Raw genomic sequence first — 25,541 nt, 5'->3', positions numbered from 1 at the left:
GACGTCAGTCTCCCCTTTTCTCTGCATCTGAGAGTGGAGATGGTCCACTGGGCCACACAGTGGTTGACATGTGTCTGGCTCCAGACTGTCTTGACCTCCACATTGGACACCTGTCCCTCCACAGCCCCTAGCCCTGTCAACTTCTCTGTGGTCTACACCATGCCCTTCTTCCAAACAAAGAGCCCCATCCAAAACATAGTGACCAACTCAATGTACCAGGAAGTGTATGTGGCATCTCAGAATGTGATCGAGGCTGTGAACATGAGTTTGGAGAAGGTGTGGGAGCTTCCTACAGGCCCAGTGGGCAGCTCTGAGTGTAAGATTTGTGATTTGTGTGACGTTGACAAGGATCCCAACTTCCTAGAGAACACTGACAATGAGGTGTTGTTGTTGGATACATTCTTTATGTATTTATACTCTTGTGGGAGTTCTCAATATGGTGTATGCCATTTCCACCAACTTAAGACAGATGGACAACCACCCAATAAGAATTCATCAAAATGTTTATTCAGAAAAGAATCTAACTCTGCTGCCTATTGTCCTGACTGCCTTGCCAGCCCGCTGGGCACCAAAGTCACCATGGTGGAGGAGGGACAGACTGTATACTTTTTTGTGGCTTCCACTGTAAATGACAGCGTGACACAGAGATATGACAGGAAGTCCATATCAGTGCGCCGACCATTGGCGTCAGAAGACGGTTTTTACAATGACGTGCGGGGACTGACCGTTCTGCCTAGCCTGCGCAGGACCTACAACATTGAGTATGTCTACAGCTTCTTCACCCAGGAGTTTGTCTACTTCCTGTCCGTCCAGAGAGAGAGCCCTGACCAAGAGTTCTCCCCGTTTCAGACGCGGCTGGGCCGCCTGCCGAGGAATGAGTGGGAGATGAGGAGGTACCGGGAGGTGGTTCTGGAGTGCCGGTTTGAACCCAAACGGAGGAGAAGGAACACGGTAAGCGGGAGTGAGGCCTTTAAGGATGTGGTGTACAACGTGGTGCAGGCAGCCCACTTTGGGAAGGCAGGCAGTGAGCTGGCGGATGAACTTGGAGCAGAGGAAGAGGATGACATCCTGTATGGAGTGTTCGCTGTCACAGATGACAATGGGGTCACAGAGCACGATTCAGCCCTCTGTGCCTTTCCAATGGACAACGTGAACAAAGCCATCGATGACGGGGTGGATGACTGCTGTAAGTCCGGCCCAGAGCAGCTGTCCCGGGGACTTTGCCACTTCCAGGCCTGCGAGAGCTGTCCTCATGAGGTGAGTTCACCAGCCCACCAACTCAACACTCACTCACACAGGTTGATCCAGAGAGGTGTTGGTAAATTGTGTTATATACATTATGCGTACACAGTCTGTTCAGGTTGTCTTCACAATGCATAGATAGCATGAGAGTTATTCCCTTACTTCACTTTAATATTTGTGACAGACTGGGTAAACGTTAGTTAGGCTACTTAATAGGGGTGAAACGGTTCACGAAATTCACGGTTCGGTACGATACTGTACTGTGGTGTCACGGTTCGGTACGGTTTCGATACATCGACAAAATAAATGCCTGAGAAATATGCCATTTGTATTTAGATTTTTCATTTATTATAATAGTAAACATGGGTAGCTTGAATTCCCAGGAGGATATGGAAACAAAGAGACAACAAAAAACAGCAGTGCCTGCCTTATAATATGAAATAATATAGTCATTTAAAATAGAACTTCAACAAGAGCGCATAGGCCAGCAGCATATATCAACATTAAGTCACATAGCAGTGCTTTAAACAAAATAGGACCACTTGAGACTGGTTACTTGGGGGAAAAAAATATATCAGATTTTCTAGTTTTTATTTAAGAAGATTAATCTATCCACATTATCTGTAGTGTGCACAGATCGGCTTACTGTGACAATGTCAGCCGCTGTGGAGAATACCCTCTCGCTAGGGACAGAGGTCCCAGGCACAGCCAGGTAGCGCCTTGCTAAAATGGCAACATGAGGGTATGTTAACTCTTTGGTCTTCCACCATGTAAGGGGATCAGCATCCAGAGGAATAAGGTCCACTTCACTGTATGAGGTCACCTCCTCCTCTATGACCTTGACCTTTGACTTGTTTCCCTGCTCCTGGGTCGTGAACAAAAAGCTCAGCCATGGCAGACTTCTTTTCTGGAGGAGAACCCCTGTTGTCTGTCATCTCTGGAGAGGGGTTGGCTCCTGTGGTATCTGTGGCTTGACCCTGCAGAATTAAATTAGATGAAAATCTCTGAAGTGGCTTTAAAAATATGATTTGTTGTTAGAAATATATTACAGACACTATTATGACAATTACGATTATTACTTTATAATGAATTGTTAAATCACTAATTAATAAAATAAATGTCACATTAACAAAATAAATACAATACCTGTTGTATATTGGTCACAATCTCTGCTGTGAGTTCATTGTAGACTCTCAGACGAGCAGCAGCCTCCAGGTGCAGCAGAGACTTGAACCGGGATCCAAAGCGGTGCTCTTGTGTAAGAAGTCTTGAACACCAGGGTCAGCATACTAGGCTCCAGGTTAACTCTGATAGCAGTCTTGACATCCCTTACTGCGGGTTCATCTTCCTCAGATGCCACCATTGATTTCAGGATCATTGTGTTCATAGGCAGGACCATCGAAACTGATGGAATGCTCTCAGTGCATATCAGTGTTGTGACTGTTTTGAGAGGCTTGCACACTTTGATAACTTCCTCTGCTAGTCTTATGTCATTTTCAGACAAAGTCACAGTATCTTTGACATTCTTCCTCACAGCTTGATCAGTCAGTGTAGAATACACCGCAACTTTCTGCTCAAGGTATCTCTCAAACATGTCATGGCTTGAATTCCGTCTAGTAGGGACATCTTGTATTAGTTTGTGGTTTGGCAGCTCCAGCATCTTCTGTTTTGTCTTGAAAACATGTGCAGCAGTTGTGCTTTTATAAAAGAAGGATACCACCTTCCTGATCTTTGCTAGGAGGCGAGAGACTGGATTCACTGACGTTGCTTTTTGAGATGCAGATTAATAACGTGAGCAAAGCATCCCATCTGTGGCCCCAGTCCAGCTAGTGCAACTGCATTTACAATATTTCTAGAGTTGTCAGTGGTCACAGGAATCGTTACATTATCCCTCTCCAATTTCCACACTGCAACTACTTCCCTCAGCTCTTCCCCCAAGTTTACACTGGTGTGACTACTCTCAAGGGGACGTGTTTGAAGGACATGGCTTTTTATCTCCCACTCTGCCGTAATTAAATGAGCCATTACAGTAAAGTAGCTCTAGATGTCCAACTGTCTGTGGTAAGAGCTACAGACCACGTTTCTGACAACTCGCTCTCAAGTTTTTTTTTTTTTTTTTGTGTGTGTGTAAGGCAGGTATTAATGTCTGGGCAAAATGTGTACGGGAAGGAATAGTGAAGTGCGGCTCGGCCACTTTAAACATGTTTCTGAACCCCGCATTCTCTACCACAGAGAAGGGTCTCATATCTGCCGCTATGAATTTGCGAAGGGAGTTGAAAAGAGAACACACAGAAGGCTGTTGTATAAAACACCTGTCTCCGGATACATCTTCAAACTAAGGACAACCATGGCATCAGTGACAGAGAGGGAGAAGCGTTCATCCATGTATACGGGTAAAATAGTCTAGCTAGCTACATTATCAGATATTATGTTTCTAATTTGGTCAGAAAGTCGTTTTCATGGCAAGTTAAAGCGTACTGTTAGCTAGCTAGCTAACGTTAGCTTGCTGGCTCGCTAGCTAACGTTACGTGTATGATCTGTGTAGTAATATTATTCGTATCTGAGAGCCATTTGCATTTCTAGTGTAAACTCACCCCATTCCGTACAAATGTGCGTAACCGCGACATTCAAATGAGGCTACAAAGAAAACTAATGGGACTGTAGTGACTGTGTTGACTTCAAAATCTGGGGTGTGAACTACGTTTCTATTCAAGCGTTGATTGACATGGTAATGGCTCTAAATTATTGGAGAAAAGTTGAAAAAAACTGACCCTCCGTCACATCTTGATGTGTCATGTCGTAACGTACAGCACGCATAAAGAACTTGGACACAATTGGTGGCTGACTAAATACTTTTTTGCCCCACTGTATGTAATGACACATTATATAAACTCTTTATAGTGTTTTATTTACATTTTAGAGGCGATAAGGTGATAAGTTGGACAGATCGAGTGAAAAAAGCAATTTTCCCACACGACATCTGTCCTTCTCACTATAACGCATTAGTTTCGCTTCCCCACCCGCCATTTTTAAAAAGACCGCTCATTGCCTGCTTGAATTATGCAGAAACGGGCAGTGTTTAGGTCATGTAATTGATTTTGTTGGAAAGGGGAGAAATTGTGCTTTACAATGGTATTGACATTACAGTTGATCTGGAAGTATTACGTTTTTGGGGCGCTAAAATAAGGGCAATTGTACGGACCAAGTTGATGTACGAGTTTACGTTACATGTATAAACAAAAGACTCTATCCACTATGCAAGTAACCATTTCACTGTACCGTTTACACCTTCTGTATCCTGTGCATATGACAAATAAACTTAGATTGTATTTGATATAGTGTGTGTTTACCAGAGATGGTAAAGTGAAGAACAACATGACCTGCACCAAAGTCAAATTAGGATAACGTTTTAGGTCAATTAGGATAACGTTAGGTCAATGAGACAGTGTCCAAGTTCTAAAATTCTCCGGTAGGATGCCCTGCTTATATTTAATCAGTCAACACCTTTTAAAATTTTACTACATAAGACTGAATCGAGACGGTCGGTCACAAATGGTAGGCTTACCACATAGATCGGCATTCCTAAAATACTTTTGAACGTCTTTTTTTGGTGCAGTCCGGACAGGCCTTGATTTCCACGTTTCGTTCAGATTTTGTCCGTCTGGACCAACCTTGATTTGGCCCAAACATAGATGTCTATAAATGGCGTCTTTTCAGCTTTTATTGAGAACTGAAAATGAACCTGATTTCAACGTCTGGAAAAATATTTTCACATTCATTCAGAACCTAAAGTGAACCCAACTTTAATATCTGTAAAAATACGTATTTTAGATATCTTTTCAACGTCATTTTGCTTACTAGTAGGAGCGGCAATATATTTGTCTTGACTAGGACGGACCGGCCCTGAGCCTAGATGCGTTACGTACATGTCTGGCTGGACTGGTTAAATGGAGACTTGGATGTCTGTTTGTGATCCAGTGATAAAATAAAATAAAACAACTGTACAAAAGTATGAAACAGTGTGAAGGATAATGAGTGCACCAGGAGACAGGTGTGAGCTATTTTCCAACCAGGAAGAAGTGGACTCTCCAGAGGAGCAATGGAACATTCTGTACTACTCTTTCGGCAGGAAACCAGATTATTGCAATGACTCTCATTCCTGTGTATCAGTGGAGGCTGCTCAGAGGAGGAATGGGAGGACCAGGCTCCTCAGTGAATTTCATAAAAATGAAAATAGTGAAACATAAAAAATATGTCCTTTTTAGATATCCTAAATATACTCACGTCACCAAATAATTGATTAAAACACACTGTTTTGCAATGATGGTATACAGTAGCCTCAATAGCACTCTGTAGGGGAGCACCATGGTGTAGCCAGAGGACAGCTAGTTTACGTCCTCTGTGTACACTGACTTCAATACAAAACCTAGGAGGCTCGTGGTTCTCTCCCCCTTCCATAAACTTACACAGTAGTGATAACAACTTCCGGAGGACGTCATCCAACCTATCAGAGCTCTTGCCCACCCAATGAAAGGATCAGATAATTAATATAGTACAGAAAGCATAAGCTACAGCCAGCTAGCACTGCAGTGCATAACATGTGGTGAATAGTTGACTCAAAGAGAGAGAAAGATAATAGTTGAACAGTTTTGAACAAATTCATTTCTTCAAAAATGAAGGAGAAGCAAGAGAGAGAGAGAGAGCTAGCTGTATTTCGTATATTCACTTTCACTTTCTTAGCTAACAAATGCAGCTAGCTTGTTTAGCCTACTCAAACACCTGGCTCAAACAGAGAGGGATGCTATGCTACCTAGCTGGCTATGGCTATCCAACACTGGAATTCTTCCAAGTCAAGTTAAGCTTAACTTTAAAGCATTGTCACTGGGGCCCGCCGATGTATTGTAACTGCTAAACTGCTTGCAAACTGTACACTGTACTGTATGATTGTAGCGGCTTTACTAACGCATTAGTTCTAGTAGCTATGTTAGCTAATATGGTGACCACGATGTAGGCTGTGTGTAGCGGTTAGAGGTTATTATATGAAGGTTTGGCTTGGAAAGTTTTTTTTTGCCATGTCACAGACAGCTGATGTGTTGTGCACTGAAGTCCACAAGCGATGGGAATAGGTGAGAGGAGGAGAGCGCGTAGATGTGAGAAGGAATTATCCCAATGATAAAAGGAATCATGCTATTTGTATGTGGCTGCTATGAAAGTGAACTGTGTTTGCGTGTGATCAGGGGTGCATTCATTCTGCCAACTCTGTTGGAAAAAAAGTTTCTTAAACGGAAGCAAACGGAACGAAACGGGGATAAACATATGTGAATTTGTCCAAACGGAATGAAACGGGGATAAACATACGTGAATTTGTCCAATATAAACTCTAGTTTGCAACTGTTGGACTAATGATTACATTCTAGATCAGCTAGATGCAGGCAAGATTGTGCAAGGCAGTATTGAATGTGTCAATGTCTGTCACCTCGATTACTCAAATTTCTCTCAACCTGTGCACCTACACTGAAAACTTTAATTCATAGGCTCGTTTGTCACAAACTCATGATGGGTATAGACAAAATTTGAATAGCATGTAGTAGCCTAAACCTATCGATGTTACATTGAACTGGGTGAATGGAGTATGAATGACAGTCATCCAGTATGCTGTAATAGAAAGAAGGCCATGCTCCCAAAAAATAATTGTCCTCCCTCATCTTATATGACACCGACCGCCACTGTAGGCTAGGTATAGTAAGAGCCAATGGAATTTCTTGTGGGTGGTAAGTAAAGGATGATGTTTTCTCTTACAGTAAGTGCATGGACATGACAAGGATGTTAAACAAAAGCAAGCACTTCAGAGTTTAATGGTCTGTATTTAATCACGCAATAGGTTGTCTCAATCTGCTCAAATTTGGTTTACACAGGAGCAGAGGAGGGTTGAAAGGAAGGAGTTATTTTCATTCCGACAGAAATCACTAATCACAACAACAAAAAATCCTTTATCTGTATTTTCATGTGCAAACAGCTATTTACGCACAGAGAAATCCATTGACGTCATAATTCAATTGCTCCACAAAATGTTTCTGTATTGCCCAGTCCAAAGCAGAGACTTTATAGTGTGTTCAAGTTATTTTTCTTCTCTGCCTTGGGTAGTCGATCCACTATGCACACATCCTCTATATCTCACATGATCCAGATGACATATCCATAAATAGGAAACTGTGATTTAGGCTTAATCAAAATTCTTTAGTTGTCAGATTACATGTATATTTAGCAGTAAGCCAAACAGTGTCTTTGAAATCTAATTAGGCTGTTATCCTTTTTATCAGGTTCAGGATAGACAAGGCCATGACACAGTTGTAACATGATTCCTGTAGCAACCAATAGCATTCACTGGCTCTTGACTCCTCTAGAGAGCAATCCATGTGTTTGGAAGCTTTTTTTGTGGGATGGAAAACTGCTTTATGGAAAAAGCACACAACATTGTGCCAACAAAAGAATTCAGCCAACACAAGAAAACAGCTGAAAAAGAACATGATTTTGGACAGAGGCCAGCGTATTTGGTTAGCTTTTAAACTCGTTTCTGGATATGCGTCTTTGAATAAACCTCTCATGGAAAGGTGCCTTTGGCAATGTTTTATTGTCAGTCAAATGAATTGTATGCATCATTTATCTGGGAATGAACATGTTTTAATACTGTGAAATTGAACTGCGTGTCTGCCATAACGACCATTTACATTTTTGACTGTTCTTTTTACATTTTTTATTTACTCAGCAAATAGCTGAAAACGTGCCAGTGAGTGTTACTACTATGAGATCACATTTGACTCCCCAAATATTCCCTGACCTCTACAGATCTCTGGTTCTGAGATTCTTTACGGGGGCTAATTTGAATTGGCATCAACAGCAGATTTTGAGGGATTTTTTCACCTGTACCCCAGTCGACCAACGTAACCGCAGTGAACGTGACTCCGAGAGGGATTATTGTTTCACAGTACTTGGCTGTTTCTTTGTGTTTTCACAATTCAGGACAGGAGTGGCCTGCCAGCTGGAATTTACCAGCATCTCCCTCCCTCTCCAACATTAGCTCACAGCTGCTACCAATAACCCTGCTTCTCACAAGAACAACTACACCTCCCATTAGTGTCATTGTCTATGTAATTATTGTATAATTTGATGCCTATTTATGTGTACCTTCACTGGCTCCTGGCATTGAGTGCTTATTGTTGTCTGGTCTTTGCTACACTGTCTACCTCCAGCATGCACAGATGTTATTAAACCATGGAAACAAATCCTCCTTCGCCAACCTTTTTCTAGTACAGTATTGTGGGAGAAAACATATACATATAGACAGTCAGAAAAATATACTGATAAGGCATATTCCATTTTGGCATCATTATCAGTAGTACAGATTCTGATTCCCAAATAGCACTAACAGTTCTGTTGAACCTGAACTAAGTAGCGAGAGCTATGACTCACCATGGGTCTTTGGCATCTGAGGTCGGACGCCATTGTGGTTCATTCAGGAAGCTGAAGCAGAACAAAGGTTTCCTGGTCCCATGAGGAAGGTGGGCAAAATCAGTCAATATAGTTGTACAGTCTATAGCTGATATAATACTATCAGAGCTGTGGAGGAACTCATTGGTCAGTGTGTTCTCAAAGTGTTTCCTTATAAAGCATTACACAAGCTAGGGTGCACTTGCTTTAAAACCTTTTCTTCCTTTTTCACTTGGCATCAGGTAAGCTGCTCACCCACTTCCTTGTTCCTAGAACATCTGTTTACGAAACAACAGCAGTAGGCTATAGTGCCTCAAGGCCTGATGTCAAGTACCAGATATGATACCCTACATTTACTATTGCACTTTAACAGGTTGTAGCTAGAGAGCTTTAAAAAAAAAAAAAAATATGAACACATTGTACATGGATCAAGATAACACTAAATTACCAAAAGCAGAAAAAGTATTATCTAAGTATTGTGTAAGTAGTTTTGAATATGTTATTTTAATAGCACAAGTAGATTTATTTACACATGCCCCTATGAGTCCTTGGTTTGCAGCCCAGAATTATTCTGATTAATCTTGACCAGAAAAAACTCTGGGAGCTAGGGCCCAATTATTTTCCTGCTCTAGGCTCGTGATCAGAAAAAACTCCTGGCCCTACTCAGAACGTACTATTTACTATGCCCTATCTCCCTATTTACTATGCCCTATCTCCCTGTGACCAGAGCATGGAGAACAACGCCACCTGCAGGGACCACCCTACCATGGTGTCTAAGCCCTATTACAGAGTGGACCTCTTCAACAGGCAGATGAATGACATCCTGCTCACCTCCCTGCTTGTCACCACCATAGAGAACAAGACAGTGGCACACATTGGCACCTCCACTGGACGGCTCCTCCAGGTATGGAGGGGGACAGCTCACAATAGAGTGTGATCCGGATCCATATGATCTAATCCAAGATGGAGTTAAATGAAAAATGTGAACATACTATAGTTCTGCTCTTCTTCGATAGATTATTAACGATCTGCTCTGTCTTTTTGGCAGCTTGTTTTGAGAAGATCAAGCCCTATTATCTTTGCCAATTACACCTTGGTAGAGAACCAGAGGGTCTCCTCCATTGCTGCTGTGTACTCGTCAGAATCTCTACTGTTTGTGGTTGGAGACAAGGTTAGGAAAAGCCAGTTCAAAATCAGTTACAGTTAGCAAACACAGCAATCAAAGTGACTCTTTGATTGAATCAAAGTTAATCAAATCGCTCTCTTTGGCTGGCAGTTGATCCAGGTGCCTCAGAGGGGGCCAGGCTGCCAGCACTTCATGACCTGTGCCATGTGCCTGATAGCCCCTGAGTTTATGGTCTGTGGCTGGTGCTCTGGAGAGTGTTCCTGGGAGGAAGAGTGCAGTGGCCGCTGGAGGAATGAGTCTTGCCCCCCTGTTATTACCGGGGTGAGAAGAACTGGGGAGAGGGATGTGTTTGTTTTGTGCAGGGAGGTTTGGATTGGAGCAATTAGCTACCCTACCATACAATGGATCTTACTGCTGGCTAGGTTCTATGTGGAATAATGTGTTGATGAATTAAAATAAATGCCATTAGTCATATGCATGTATGGTTATCATAAAGATATGTTTGAGATTGTCCATAGTCACAGATTACCTGGGCATAACCATAACGTGACCATAACTTTGTATAGTATTTGTATGTTGTGATGATGATAGGTTGTGATTGAAAGTTCATATGCTGAATCTGTTTGTTCCTGTTTGGCCTAGTTCTTCCCTAAGACAGCTCCCCCTGATGGTCAATCAGAGCTGACTCTGTGTGGCTGGGAGTTTCAGTCTCCCCTGAGTCCTGCCATCAGCTCCAGAACCCACCTGGTGAGACTGGGACAGACAGCCTGCGCCGTTCTGCCACTGAAGAGCAACAACACACAGTGAGTACCACTCACAATGACAGAGGGTCGGCAACATCACATCCACCACGCTGACTGTCAACACGGGGGCCCCTCAGGGGTGCATGCTTAGTCCCCTCCTATACTCCCTGTTCACCCACGACTGCGTGGCCGCGCACGTCTCCAACACCATCATTAAGTTTGCCGACGACTTGATCACAGACGATGATAAGACAGCCTATAGGGAGGAGGTCAGAAACCTGGCAGTGTGGTGCCAGGACTACAACCTCACCCTTAACGTCAGCAAGACAAAGGAGCTGATTGCAGACTACAGGAAATGGAGGGCAGAGCACGCCCCCATTCACATCGATGGGGCTGTAGTGGAGCGGGTCGAGAGCTTCAAGTTCCTCGGTGTCCACATCACTAAGGATCGCTCATGGTCCAAACACACCAACACAGTCGTGAAGAGGGTATGACAACGCTCCCCCCCCCCCCTAAGGAGGCTGAAAAGATTTGGCATGGGCCCTCAGATTTTCAAAAACTTCTACAGCTGCACCATTGAGCGCATCTTGACTGGCTGCATCACCGCTTGGTATTGCAACTGCTTGGCATCCGACCGTAAGGCACTACAGAAGGCAGTTTTTAAGGCCCAGTACATCACTGGGGCCAAGCTCCCTGCCATCCACAACCTCTATACCAGGCGGTGTCAGAGGAATGCCCTAAAAATTGTCAAAGACTCCAGCAACCCAAGTCATAGACTGTTCTCTCTGCTACTGCATGGCAAGTGGTACCAGAGTGCCAAGACTGCTGAATGGTTAATCAAATGGCTACCCGGACTATTTGCATTGACTATTTGCATTGACTACCTCCCCGGACTCTAACCACACACTCACACATACAACACTGAGATGCCAACACACACGCACGCACGTACGCACACACACACACACACATACACACACACAAAACACATGCATATGGACACCACACACACACTCACACATAGACACGCTTTCACACTCTTCACATACGCTGCTGCTACTCTGTTTATTATCTATCCAGATTGCCTAGGGACTTTTACCCCTACCTACATGTACATATTACCTAAATTACCTCGACTACCTCGTACCCCTGCACATTGACTCAGTACCGGTGCACTTTGTATATAGTCTTGCTATTGTTATTTTATTGTATTACTATTTCCTTTTGATTTTGTGCACATTTTTTTAACTTTTTAACTCTGCATTGTTGGGAAAGGGATTGCGAGTAAGCATTTCAGGGTTAAGTCTACACCTGTTGTATTCGGCTCATGTGAAAGTTGTTATTTGTTATGAGATACACAGTGGATCATATTAGTCATATTGACATATAGGTTTATTATATGTACAGGAGGTAGGTTTTACTCAACTAGAATCGGCCATTAAGGAAACATACTGTAGATGTTAACTCAACTGAAACGGGTTGACGTCTCATGGTGATTTATGCTTCATCTTTTTTATTTGATGTTAGTTTGACACTGTTGTTGTGTCGCTCCTTAGCCTGGTGTGTAAGATCCACTCTGGCCCCATTGAGCTGTCCATATCAGTTAACATCACTGTGGAGGTGCATGAGGAGAAGGTGGAGGGCCGCTACTCCATCGACGGGAAATCAGAAATGCCAGGATTTACCTTTGTGGTAATTTGAATCTACAATTGATTGCACTACCTAGTTTCAGTTGGGTGACTCATTTGATTATGTCTCTGTTTAATAATAAGATGTATTATTGCATGTAACAGAGACATACTGTAAATATCAAGTGAGTTTGGAAGTATCCTCTGTTGTACATACAAAGTCACCATCACTCTTTCAGGGGCAATTTATGAATGGGTTTAGGATTAAATTGGTGACATTTGTTCCCTCTGGCAGATTCCCAACATCACAGAAATCCAGCCCAACTACGGGCCTCGTGTTGGGGGAACTCTGATTACTGTGACTGGGCCTCACCTGGACGCTGGGAAGAACAGGAGGGTCACTCTGAATGGAGATCCCTGCCCAATCACCAGGTGGATGTAGTTGTGTCGTTCCACCAATTCGGTGCATTTTGAGATGTGTAACTTGGTGAAAAAAACTGTTGATTTCACAAATGTTTTACATTGTCATAAAGCGCATGTTCAACTGAATGAAAAACAAGTTCTTCGATCTCAAGAGGTTAAATAACAAAATTACTATAAGAAGGGCATATTAAATGCCAAATAAAGTAACAGGGTTGACTGTAACAGGGTTGACAATTTCATCTTAAATCAGCCCCTTGTGGGAAATGGAAGCTTGTTATGTGCAACAGGGAGGGAAATTGAATGCAAGCTTCACCCCAAAAATGTAATTGTTAAAATATTTCTAGCCTGTCTGTCTATGGGTAACAGGCTTGACTTGTTATGCTTGGCCCACAATGTTTTCCACCACAAAACACCAGAAAATTGACAAATTAGTTCACCTGCTTTTACACTATGATTTGACTATTAGATGTTCAATGTTTCTTTTGAAAATAATATTTAAAATGGAATCGTTTAACCATATTAAAACGAGAGTTCAATTCACGTAACATGGTTGACCTTAAAAAATGGGACGAATCACTAATCAAATGAATCATTAATCACATGAAAGAAATAATAATCTTCAGAAATTACTTTGTCAAAGAAACAAAATAACTAAAGCTTTACAATTATGATTTTGGCCCGTTAGCAAGTCTTTATTCAAATTAAATTACATTTTCCATGTGGTCAATGTTAAAGGGCACTTAGTTGAATATAACAGGCTTTTAATTTCAATTTCAATTTTGGTGCAAAATGTCTAATTAAAATATCAAAGGATGCAAAGGCACTCATTTCGTGGAAGGATCCAGTTATTGGTTATGTCATTATGGCTCTCCTCCCAAAGCCTGTTTCCTCTAACCTGTACTTCTAAAATACCTGCCTGTATGACATCATTTACTGTCGACTATTTACATGTGTGAGCCCCATGCTTGTCCCAGCATGTGTGTGTACAGGAATCGCAAACTGATCGCAATCTGACTGTGCCCGGACAACTTTATTATTATATATATACATATATATTTTAAACCGTTCAATTACAGGGAGTGAATGAAAAACTAGTGGTTGTGATGACTAACTCAATGTGGTGTATCCTTTTTTTTATTTTCAAAATATACATATCTTCTAAGTAGTCTTTTTCATGTTGTGGGGTGATAATGTGGGGTGATAAACACATAAAGCCACATGTGGAGTGAGGTGACCATAAGTCCTACAGTATGACCTGTAGGAGTATACTAACCCTGGACTTCCTCCCTACTTCACCTGCCTCCAGTGTCACAGCACCCAGAGGGAACATGTCCTCCATCATCTGTCTGTCTCAGCCCATCGCGGAGGTGAGGGACGTCCCTCTCAGTGTGTTCATAGACAAGTCCCCTATCCTCACCACCAAAGTTTTCTACTACAAAGAGAACCCAGAGGTCACAGCCGTCCTCCCAGACTGCAGTTTCGACAGGTAGGCCAGCCTTTACAATCTGTCACCATCTCAACCAAAATAAAAGGTGGATAGATCTAAGCCCTGCTGGTGGGTTTCTGTAGAATCTGTTATTGTCACTCGCTCCACTCTCCATTGTTTTTCTCTGTCGACTCCAGGGGGTCAAAGATAATCATTGAAGGGAAGAACTTGGACTCTGTTTACAGGACCATCATCCGCTTTAAGCCCAATGAGGGCCACCTGAAGCCTGTCATCAGAGTACGGGCCAATAAAATATTATACAACCACATACTGTATACATGATAGAGATAAAACATTTTTTTTTCATGTAATCAGATGCATACAACTCTTTTATAATTCCCTCCAGGTGTGCAAAGGCAAGTCTTTGCCTACACGGATGGAGTGCATAACTCCTGCTCTCCCCCGGGAAGAAACAGAGGAAGGGGAGCTCTCCTTTGATATGGATGGAGCTGTTGGACTGTGGAATGGAGAGTTCTCCTACCACCCCTATGGCGAGCCCATACCCTTTGAAACTGATGGCCATGTACTTAGGCTGTACCATGGACAAGATGAAGTGTCACTGCATGTAAGTGCAACAGTGCCATAACAACACACCTTATTAATGTCTATTTGACTGCTACTTACTGTCAGAAGGAGTAGGAATATAGTTTTATATTGCTTACATATTGTTTAAACATTTTCAAGAAGGAAAACTCAGAAGTCTCATTTTCTTCCTCATCACAGCACCAGAAACTGAACCTTGTGAGTTCCTGCATGACAATCACTATGACAGTAGGAGGAGTGGATTGTGACGCGAAAGTCCTGGACAATGAAATCACCTGCAGGATCCCCAGAAACGTAACCATCAGTGAAGGACTGCCTGTGAAGGTTTGTTGGTTACTGGACACTATGTTGTGCATTCAACATAGAGTATGTTAACAATAAACATCCTACAATTGGGCTGTACTTGGTTGTTTTCCATACATGTGTGGTGAAATTACAGGAAAACAAGACAGCGGTCTCTGGCAGTAGTATCTGACCATGCCGACCTTAACTGAGTTTAAAAAAAGATGTCTATCTATGTGTGAATGTGTTTTTTTAACTAGGAAATAAAATCAATCAATCAAGACCCACCCACTGTCTCTCCTTCCCCAGATCTCCATCAATGGGCAGGTTCACAACGTTGGGGCTGTGGTCCTGGTCAGTAATCACTACATGGTGGGCATCGTACTGGGGATACTGGGGGCCCTGGTGGCGGGGGCCGTGGTGGCCTTCGTAGTCATGAAGCACCTGAGGAAGCAGAAGAAAGGTGGGGTTCCCTGTCTGTCTGGACTTTGATCAGGTCATCTTACAAAACCCCATGACTGGTAATGAGGATGTCTTATGCAACTGGTTTAACGTAGGACATCTACAGCCTTGCACAGTGACAGTGGTAGCTAACATTGTCTTGCTGACTTTTGATGCATTTTCCTACTCCCGTGGTGTAGTATCCTTAAAGGCTTCTTAGAGTTACGACTCATGAGACTTAAGTACGGTTTAGTATTTAATTGTAACTTAGAATTACATTCTCCAATGCACCTGGCTTAAGCTACCTGAAGCTTTCTTAATCATAGTTATATAGGCAGACATAGGAAATAGCTACGGATAGCGGGAAGCAAACCCCCGTCTTGAGTCAATACTGCCAATTATTGGTAAACATAAATATACCAGGTTACTACACCCCCCCTTTTAAAGCTAATAACCCAATTTCATTCCTTTCTGAGCTATGCTATTTTCTTATTTACATTTTTTCAAAAATGATCTCCTTTAGGATCTGAAAAAGTCTGGCGGATGTCTCTCTCTAATAGAGCATCTCAGAGGTGGTGTAGCTGGTGCCACCAGATCTTCACCCCTTGATGGTGAAACAAAGTCCTTTTGTGGAGACTTCACAGGAGGAGGTCGTCCCGGACTGGTGCTCTCAGGAAGTTGAGCATTGTTGGTCTCAGGTGGTTTGTCCAACTGCAACTCTGGGGAACGTTCCAATGTCCTGTCCTGCTCGTTTAAGAATTGATCCAGATCTCCGGATGGAACTGGAATTTGAGCTCGGATCTGATCCACGTGTCTCCTTAGTCTTTGTCCACTTCCGATGATCACAGTATAAGATACTGGTCCTGAGCAATCCTCAATGGTAGCTGGAATCCATTTAGGACCAAACCCATAGTTTCTTGTATAGACATCATCTCCAGGTGAGAAACTTCTGAGTTTGGCTCGGGTGTCATGATAACATTTTTGATTCCATTGCTTTTGCTGTATTTTCATTTTCAGGTCTGGTCTGATGAGATCCAAGGTTGACCTTAACCTCATTGACATCAACATATCTGCAGGTGACAACCCAGTCGTAGCTTGAGTAGTAATCCTGTAGCTAAACAAGAATCTTGACACCTTTGTTTCAATGCTGGGCCCTTGCATCTTCCTCATCCCCTCCTTCAAGGTCTGAACTGCACGTTCTGCTAATCCGTTTGAAGATGGGTGAAAAGGGGCTGACGTTACATGCTGAATTCCATTTTGTTTCATGAAACTTGTGAATTCAGTGCTTGTAAAACAAGTAGCATTGTCACTAACCAACATTTGAGGCAATCCCATAACACTGAAGCTTTGTCTCAACTTCTCAATCGTAGCGTACGATGTTGACGTGTTCATGGGGTAAACATCCATCCACTTTGAATGAGAATCAATCAGCACAAGGAACATTTTTCCTAGGAAAGGTCCAGCGTAGTCCACATGTAATCGTTTCCATGGTTTTTCTGGCCCTTCCCATGGATGTAATGGCACGGTGGGGGGGTGATAGCGTCAAGTCCATTGCCTGATTTATGCTGTGTTCACCGGTGCATCATCCAACACATTGATCATCAAAACCTGGTCATTTTCTTCTTTCTGAATGATGATTTCTGGAACGGGCAGCCTACTCAGAGCATCAGCATTCTACCTGGTTTGTAAATTATTCTGTACTCTTGAAGAGACCATTTGTGGTACTGGATTTTGTTCATGGAACAGAGAAATCAGAGGCTTATGATCCGTCACAATAGTGAATGTTCTCCCGTACAAGTACTTGTGGAATCTCTGTATTCCGAATATGACAGCCAGTCCTTCCTTGTCCAGCTGAGAGTACTTTTTCTCCGCTGGCGACAACATTCTTGACATGAACCCGATAGGTTTCTCTGCACCATTCTCCATCCGGTGGGATAGCACTGCCCCCACACCATACGATGAGGCATCACACGATAAGATGAGATCTCTGTCTGCTGAGTAGTGCACTAGCACTTCAGCTGATTGCAGTAACACCTTTGACTTTGCAAAAGCTTCTTCCTGTCTTTTTGACCATTTCCAGGCCACATCCTTTCTTAGCAGTTGATGTAGAGGAGCTAAGAGGGTAGAGAGGTTCGGGAGGAAGCGATTATAATAATTCAGTGAGCCTAGATAGGCTTTCAGCTCTGTAACGTTTGTCGGAGATGGAGCTTCCACAACAGCCCCCACTTTAGCTTTGACAGTGTGTAACCCCTTGGCATCCACCTTGTGACCCAGGTACTGCACTTCATCAGCTAACAGTGTACACTTGCTACTCTTCAGCCGGAGACCGGCGTCCTCCATCCTCCTCAAAACTTCACCTAAGTTTCTGAGATGTTCCTCCTTCGTGACTCCCGTGACAAGAATGTCGTCGAGGTAAACCGCTACCTCGGGTATCCCCTGCAGAATTCCCTCCATAGTTCTTTAGAAGATAGCTGGTGCAGAAGACACCCCGAAAGGTAAGCGTTTATAGGTAAACATCCCTCTGTGGGTGTTTATGGTCAGGTGCTTCTGTGAAGCTTTATCCATTAGCACTTGCTGATATGCGTGACTCATGTCCAGTTTTGTAAACTGCCCTCCAGTTAACGTTGAAAGCAAATCCTCCACTTTGGGTATGGGGTACTGCTCCATAGAGAGGAGACTCTATTTACAGTCAGCTTATAGTCACCGCATAATCTGATTGAACCATCTGGTTTTAGTATGGGAACAACTGGTGCTGCCCACTCAGAAAACTTGACAGGTACAATTATATCCTCTGCTAAGAGTCTGTCAATTTCCACATCCACTTTAGGCTTCATGGCATATGGAACTGATCTTGGCCTATAGAATCTGGGAGTAGCATCAGCAGCAACATGAATGGTAGCTTGGACCCCTTTTAATGTCCCTAGCTCTTCTTTGAAAACACACTCATGCTTTGAAAGCACCTGCTGTAGTGTCAATGTCTCTGTGGTGACATGTTTGATTTCATCCCAGTTCAATTTTATTTCCTCCAACCACCCTCTCCCTAGTAAGCTGGGGCCAGTACCTTCCACCACTAAGAGAGGCAGATTTTTCTTCTGTACTTGATATTCCACTTGAACATCAGCAACTCCAATCACAGTGATCTTCTCCCCTGTGTACGTTTTGAGTTTAATGGGGGTGTCTCTCAGTTTAGGCACTTCAACGGTTTTCCACTTCCTATAGAATTGGGACCTGTTCATCAGAGTGACACTACATCCTGTGTCTAGTTCAAACGGTACCTTAAATCCATTTATTCCCAATTCCACAATGAAAGGCTTCACGTTCTTCATATTCGCCCCCTGTACACTGTACATTGAGAATGCTTGCTCTGCGTCTGCGCGATCACTTTCTATCACTTGATTAGAGCGGTGTCTGGAGGTATTCGGTTTTCTGTCCGTTCTCTTTTCTGCAGCTGACGACTGAAAACTCTTGTGACATTTCCAGACTCTCAGGTGGAGACCCGTTTGGCCCAAAACCACAATCGCTCCAACAGCAGTAGTGTGGAACTGTCATCTGTAGCTGACTACAGAAGAGGTGAGACTCTAATTGGCTAATATACGTATATTGTGTCTAGATCAGTTTCTATTCTTTGGTTTCAACAACAGTGGTTGAAGTCTACAAATACTGATGCATGTGCATTATCTACACATACTAATGTATGTACATTATCTACACATACTAATGTATGTGCATTATCTACACATACTGATGTATGTACATTATCTACACATACTGATGTATGTGCATTATCTACACATACTAATGTATGTACATTATCTACACATACTAATGTATGTACTTTATCTACACATACTAATGTATGTACTTTATCTACACATACTAATGTATGTACTTTATCTACACATACTGAAGGAACTCTACTGACCTTGCCCTTTCCACTCTAGTAGTCCTGCCTCAGAGGCCAAGTTCGGCTCTGGGAAGCCCAGTGGTGTTCCCCAGTCTGGCCTACCCTGCAGGCAGAATGGACCCCACACTCACCCCCCTCCTGCCCCCTGAGAAGATCTCCATCTCCAGCTTCAGACCAGAGCTCCTGGACGAGGTGAAGGATGTACTGATCCCAGCAGACATGCTCATTGTCCAGCATTGCCAGATCATTGGCAAGGGTCAGTCTCATTATAGTGTGTACAGCACTATACATAGAGTGCTTTTTAATTGCGTTTTTTAGACAACAATCAAATGCACATAGGCTACTACTCCCATACCTTTTAGTCTCTGTTATTATACCATATAAATCAAATTGGCCATTTTAAATAATAGGGACTTAAACCCATCTCATTCCAATTATAAAGTTGTCTTATCTCCCTCAGGTCATTTTGGCACAGTTTACCATGGCTACTTCACAGACCACAACAACAGAGAAATCCATTGTGCTGTCAAGTCATTGAACAGTGAGCATCTCCTTCACAATGTTCTAGAGCTGAACCAGGTGGACTGAGCATTAGTCACCTGTACATGTGACCAGCTGGGTAAACATGAAACAACCCTGCTCGTGTGTGGGGAGAATTGAACATGCAAACCCGGTTAAATGTGGTTTGTTTAAGGTTTTTAAGCTTTATCTGTAAATGTTGACTGTTCATAAGACGTTTTTACGTTAATATGTGTGTGTATGCCCTGCGTACGTACATGCGTGTGTGTGTGTGTGTGTGTGTGTGTCATATCAGGGATAACAGATGTAGAGGAGGTAGAGCAGTTTCTGAAGGAGGGCATCCTGATGAAGGGGTTCCATCACACCAACGTTCTCTCTCTGCTGGGCATCCTGTTGCCTCAGGAGGGGCTACCCCTGGTGGTGCTACCTTATATGAAACACGGGGACCTCCGCCACTTCATACGCTGTGAGAAAAGGGTAAGGAAGCGACAAAACAATAACTACCACCTGTTCACTTTGATCAGCATACAAGGGATTCCCTTAACACCTCAATGATACAGTGTGTCTCAAGGCTTATGTGACAGACATTATTCTTGTTTGGTATTGATTCTTCCTGTAGAACCCCACAGTGAAGGACCTGATTGGCTTTGGGCTTCAGGTTGCCAAGGGGATGGAGTACTTAGCACATATGAAGTTTGTGCACAGAGACCTTGCAGCACGCAACTGCATGTAAGTCAGGGTTGAGCAATCAGTTCAGTTCTCTGTAACTGGGGCTAGTTGCCAATTTAAACTATACATTAGACCTGACATAAGCAAACTGATTATATTTTAGTTAGTAATGCTACTGTACTATAGTTGCAGGCTTGCTTTCACAGATCACCAATCTGGGGCCCTTTTGTTTGCCCTTGTTATTGTCTGTGCAGGCTGGATGAGTCGTACACAGTGAAGGTGGCAGACTTCGGCATGGCCAGGGATGTGTTTGATAAGGAGTACTACAGCATTCAGGACCACAGGAAGGCTAAGTTACCAGTCAAGTGGATGGCCATCGAGAGCCTCCAGACACAGAAATTCACTGCCAAGTCAGACGTAGTAAGTGAAGGAATTACTTTCTGATAACACAATAATTATTAGGCAGCATTTGTGGAATTAGGACTGACAATGTTGTTACTTGAATAATTATAGTGTTTATACACAGTAATAAGAGCAACTTTATATTACCCCCAAATCCTTTCTCAACAAGCTAAGTTTCCCATCATGCCCCCCCTGCAGTGGTCCTTTGGTGTGTTGATGTGGGAGATGTTAACGAGAGGAGCAAGCCCCTACCCAGAGGTGGACCCCTATGACATCACACATTACCTACTGAAGGGCAGGCGACTCCCCCAACCACAGTTCTGTCCTGACCCTTTGTGAGTAGCGGTAATGATAGTCTAGTGACGTTTCATTTAGTTGAAAATTACTCATATTAGAACTCAAAAGAAGAAGAAAAGCCCTGTTCAAAGTAAATAAATATGTCTATAGTAAATATTGTGGAAACAAACATGGGTCTGAATATCTCAAATATGTAAAAGCCATAAATCACCTCCATATCGCTTTTGCTTAATCATTTCGGTCTATAAGTTGAAATGAGTACATAGCCTGTACAATACTATTTTATTTCAGTTAAGCATTTTGTAGGAATTATACTCCTATTGCTATAAGAAAGCACCACATTACAGTTTCTCTCAAGACAATGTTTTGGAACAATGTTGTTGATTTTCATTTAATCAAAAGAAACTGTATGCAAAAAGATTAACGCAACCGTACTTATCTCTTGAGTCCAAGCAGACAAAACAGAAAGTTAGTCTCACTTTTAAAATCCCAGTAGATCAATACATTTTCTTTGCAGTCACTAAATCATGATGATCTCCCGAGTGTCGCAGCGGTCTAAGGCACTACATCTCAATGCTAGAGGCATTACTACAGACCCTGGTTCGATTCCTGGCTGTATCACAACCGGCCGTGATTGGGAGTCCCATAGGGTGGCGCACAATTGCCCCAGGTTTGGCCGTGATTGTAAATAAGATTTTGTTATTAACTGACTTGCCTAGTTAAATAAAGGTTAAAATTAAAATAAAATAAAAAATTATCAAAATTGAAACTACAACTATCCAAAGGTGCAGAATTATGGGCAATTACTTTCCTTTTTAGCATATTTCACTTAACAATTTCGAACATATCAAATGTAACATTATTCCTGGTAAAAAAAAATAAAAAAAATAAGCACATTGGGTAACTTTTTACATTAAGTTGCCCCTGTAAGGCCACATAGTAGTTACATAGGTATTACTATGTAATTGTAGCAGTATTACACAATTGGAACAAGGAACGTGTAATTACACGTCCACTTGCTGAAAGGTTATTCCACATGTGTAATTACACGTCCACTTGCTGAAAGGTTATTCCACATGTGTAATTACACGTCCACTTGCTGAAAGGTTATTCCACATGTGTAATTACAGATGTTATTTACTGAGCCTGCGCAATACTATTTTATTTCAGTTAAGCATTTTGTAGGACTTGTACTCCTATTGCTAGAAGAGAGCACATTACAGTTGTTCCAAAAAAAAAATTGTTTGGAACAATGTTGTCGATTTTCAAAACACAGAATTCTGTGGCCTTTTGCAAAACAGTAAATGCGTTTTCAAAATGTAGTTGCCTTCTCAAAACAGAAATACATTCATCAAAAATATATTATACTGTCAAAATTGCAAATACATTAATCAAAAGAAACTGCATGCAAAAAGATTAACACAACCATATTTATCTCTTGAGTCCAAGCAGACAAAACAGAAAGTTAGTCTCTCTTTTTAAAATTCCAGTAGATCAGAACATGTACATATTTAAATATAAATGTATTTACTTAATAATACATGTATTTACTTACAATACATACCCAGCTCAACGGGTATACTGAATAAAGTGAAATGTAAGAACAATGTAGTTACATAAGATATACTTGTAATTTTCATGTACCAACACAGGAGCTAACAACTTACAATGTAAAGTGAAACCCAGTAGGGTATAACCTTTATAATTACTATGTAGTTAGAATGAAACAACCTTTACCGACAATAAGATAACTAGGAGAAATTAAGGGACAGGAGAACATTATTTAAAACCCTTTTAGTTACATTGTACTTACAATATAACAATCTTTAACAACCAACTCTGTAATTACAATGTTGTTGCAATGGATATACACGTATTTACTAGGTACTTACCCAGTAACAAGCAATTTAATGTAAGTTGTATAGTTACGTTTCAACACAGATCCAAAAATGCTTGTACGCGATTGAGTAAAACTGTAAGTGCTATATGTAACTCTCTCCAGGTATGCCATCATGCTGCAGTGTTGGGACCCAGACCCAGAAGTGAGGCCCAGCTTTGCCACGCTGATGTCTGCTGTCCTGACCATCCTGTCTGGCCTGGAGGGGGAGCACTACATCAACCTCAAGGTCACCTATGTCAACCTGGACCAGCCGCGCCCCTATCCCGCCCTCACCGAGTCGGCAGACGAGTGTGATTCCTCAGACACTGAAGACACACGATCAGTGTCCTCCTGATGTCACATCAGGACAGGTACATGTAGTATGGTTTGGTGCTATGAGCACAAGGACCTCAAAAAGTCTAACTATAGATTGTTGATTATCTTTAACTACCTAGTGTCAATAGAAAGCAGCTGCAATGCACAAAGTCTAAGGGACTTGAAAGTTCCTCCCCAACTCACATTATAGTATACTACCTGGCAAAGTTCTTTGTATTATAAGAGCGGATGTAATGTCCATTTGTTTTCTCTTAATTGTTTTTGAGATAAAGTAATTATACTGTATCATTTGGATCATACTTTTGCAAAACAAAATGGACCCTAATGTTTTAACAGTGACCTGTCATTGTTACTTTTATTTCATGTGTGACCTTCCTGGTCCCGTCCCTCAAGTCAGTGAGTCAACACAGGAAGGAGCAATGGATGGATAGTTCATTTATTTTCAAAGCTGCAATGATGGGACACACACAGTATGGATGAATGGTCAGTGTTGCATCAACGTGTGGACAGTGGTGCATCAAAGTTACAGCTTGTTGCGTTTCTTCTCGCTGCCTGTAGACTCTGAGAAGATAGGACGGCTCCCAGTTCGATGAGGAACACCAATCTTGATTGATGATCCGGGTCACGGCACCAACGTGACCTTCCTGGTCCCGTCCCTCAAGTCAGTGAGTCAACACAGGAAGGAGAAATAGATGGATAGTTCATTTATTTCCAAAGCTGCAATGATGGGACACACACAGTATGGATGAATGGTTAGTAGTCGACGGAATATAAATAGCACTCCCACAGCAATTCTTCATAAATCTGCTTTATAATATACTAACAAAAAAAAACAAATGAAATGTCTATCAAAGTCATTGTGATCATATGGTGGGTTTAACAATTTCTAATAATTCCTAATTTACTATAATAAAATAAATACATCGTTTCCATGTGTAATCTCATATTACTACATCAGAATAAACTATCATCCATTTTAGTATCCAAAATATATAAAATTAACCTGAAAAATTGTCACATTTGTGGCGAAGGAATATAATATACGTAGAATGTGCCACATATTTTCCTAAACTAACAAAACCAGGCTATTAAACTGGCTGATGCTCATGAGTTTATAAACATATACTTTATACATTTGTCATAAATGACCTGCAATGATGGGACACACACAGTATGGATGAATGGTCAATAGTCTACGAGATATAAATAGCACTCCTAAAGAAGATGCATTTTCGAGTTAGCTACCAACGTCAAAGTGGGATCTTTAGCTAGCATAAAACCCACATGGAAAACTGAGATTCCGCAAATAACAAATATAGAGTGGCTTATTTAATGCCAAGCCAACAACAGTAGTTACTAATAACATAAATTGCTTGTGTACGATGTAAAATCTGGATTTCTTATGTAATGTCAACTTTATACATTTATATCCCGGGAACATTCAATTTAACTCACCCACAGAAATTCTCCATAAATCTGCTGTGGATTAACCAGAATCCCATGAATTTATCGTTGAGTGTATTAGACAATGTAAACACACTACACATTTTATTCAGGAATTTAACAATTGAATTGGCAGGCAGGCAGTCTCTGTACACTTACAGTAACAGAGACAAATGAGACTTGTGTAAACCATCACTGGCAAACCCTCATGAGTTGTCCATCAGGACTGTCATTGAGGAAGACTTCCACTAGAGGCTAGTGTTGTACTAGATTTGTAGAACACCGGAGAACTATGGCAAAAACACAGCACTTTAATATGTAAATCACATTTTCTGTACACCATAAAGTAAAATAGAGACATCTCACTGAAAAACATGTATTGGTGTACATTCCATATGCATAACATCCTTTCTTTACTCTCAAATTGCATATCTATCTATCTTTAAGACTGATCACAGTGGTCAGTAGCTCATAAGTTGTTTTTGTAATGAATAAATGGGAAGAATAACCATAAACCACTCATCCTAAGACGAGCTGACTTTGTGGAAAATAGCAGCAAAGTTGAGAAAGAAGTCACAATAATCCCGCTTCTTGCACACAAAAATAATCAAAGACAAATAAAACCAGAGGGAAATAAACATCATAAAGTTTTCTTTATTTCCAAGCTACCAAAGAACAAAAAGTGAATTC

General features: G+C 41.8%; 1 protein-coding gene across 1 annotated transcript; it reads left to right on the top strand.

The window, feature by feature from the left end:
- On the top strand, window positions 1-23,592 carry LOC129815031 (macrophage-stimulating protein receptor-like). The gene is made up of 20 exons (XM_055868310.1): window positions 1-1,257; window positions 9,458-9,634; window positions 9,779-9,901; window positions 10,007-10,177; window positions 10,499-10,659; window positions 12,156-12,291; window positions 12,523-12,659; window positions 13,957-14,136; window positions 14,274-14,373; window positions 14,483-14,701; window positions 14,860-15,003; window positions 15,271-15,424; window positions 18,883-18,972; window positions 19,347-19,562; window positions 19,767-19,847; window positions 20,121-20,302; window positions 20,445-20,554; window positions 20,749-20,914; window positions 21,095-21,231; window positions 23,196-23,592. Exons 1-20 carry the CDS (start codon window positions 40-42, stop codon window positions 23,425-23,427), a joined length of 4,134 nt encoding a protein of 1,377 aa, XP_055724285.1. The 5' UTR covers window positions 1-39; the 3' UTR covers window positions 23,428-23,592.
- Window positions 23,593-25,541: the final 1,949 nt, after the last annotated feature.

The sequence above is a fragment of the Salvelinus fontinalis genome, chromosome 18, assembly GCF_029448725.1.
Source record: "Salvelinus fontinalis isolate EN_2023a chromosome 18, ASM2944872v1, whole genome shotgun sequence".
NCBI lineage: Eukaryota > Metazoa > Chordata > Actinopteri > Salmoniformes > Salmonidae > Salvelinus > Salvelinus fontinalis.
This window is presented reverse-complemented; position numbering and strand designations above follow the sequence as displayed.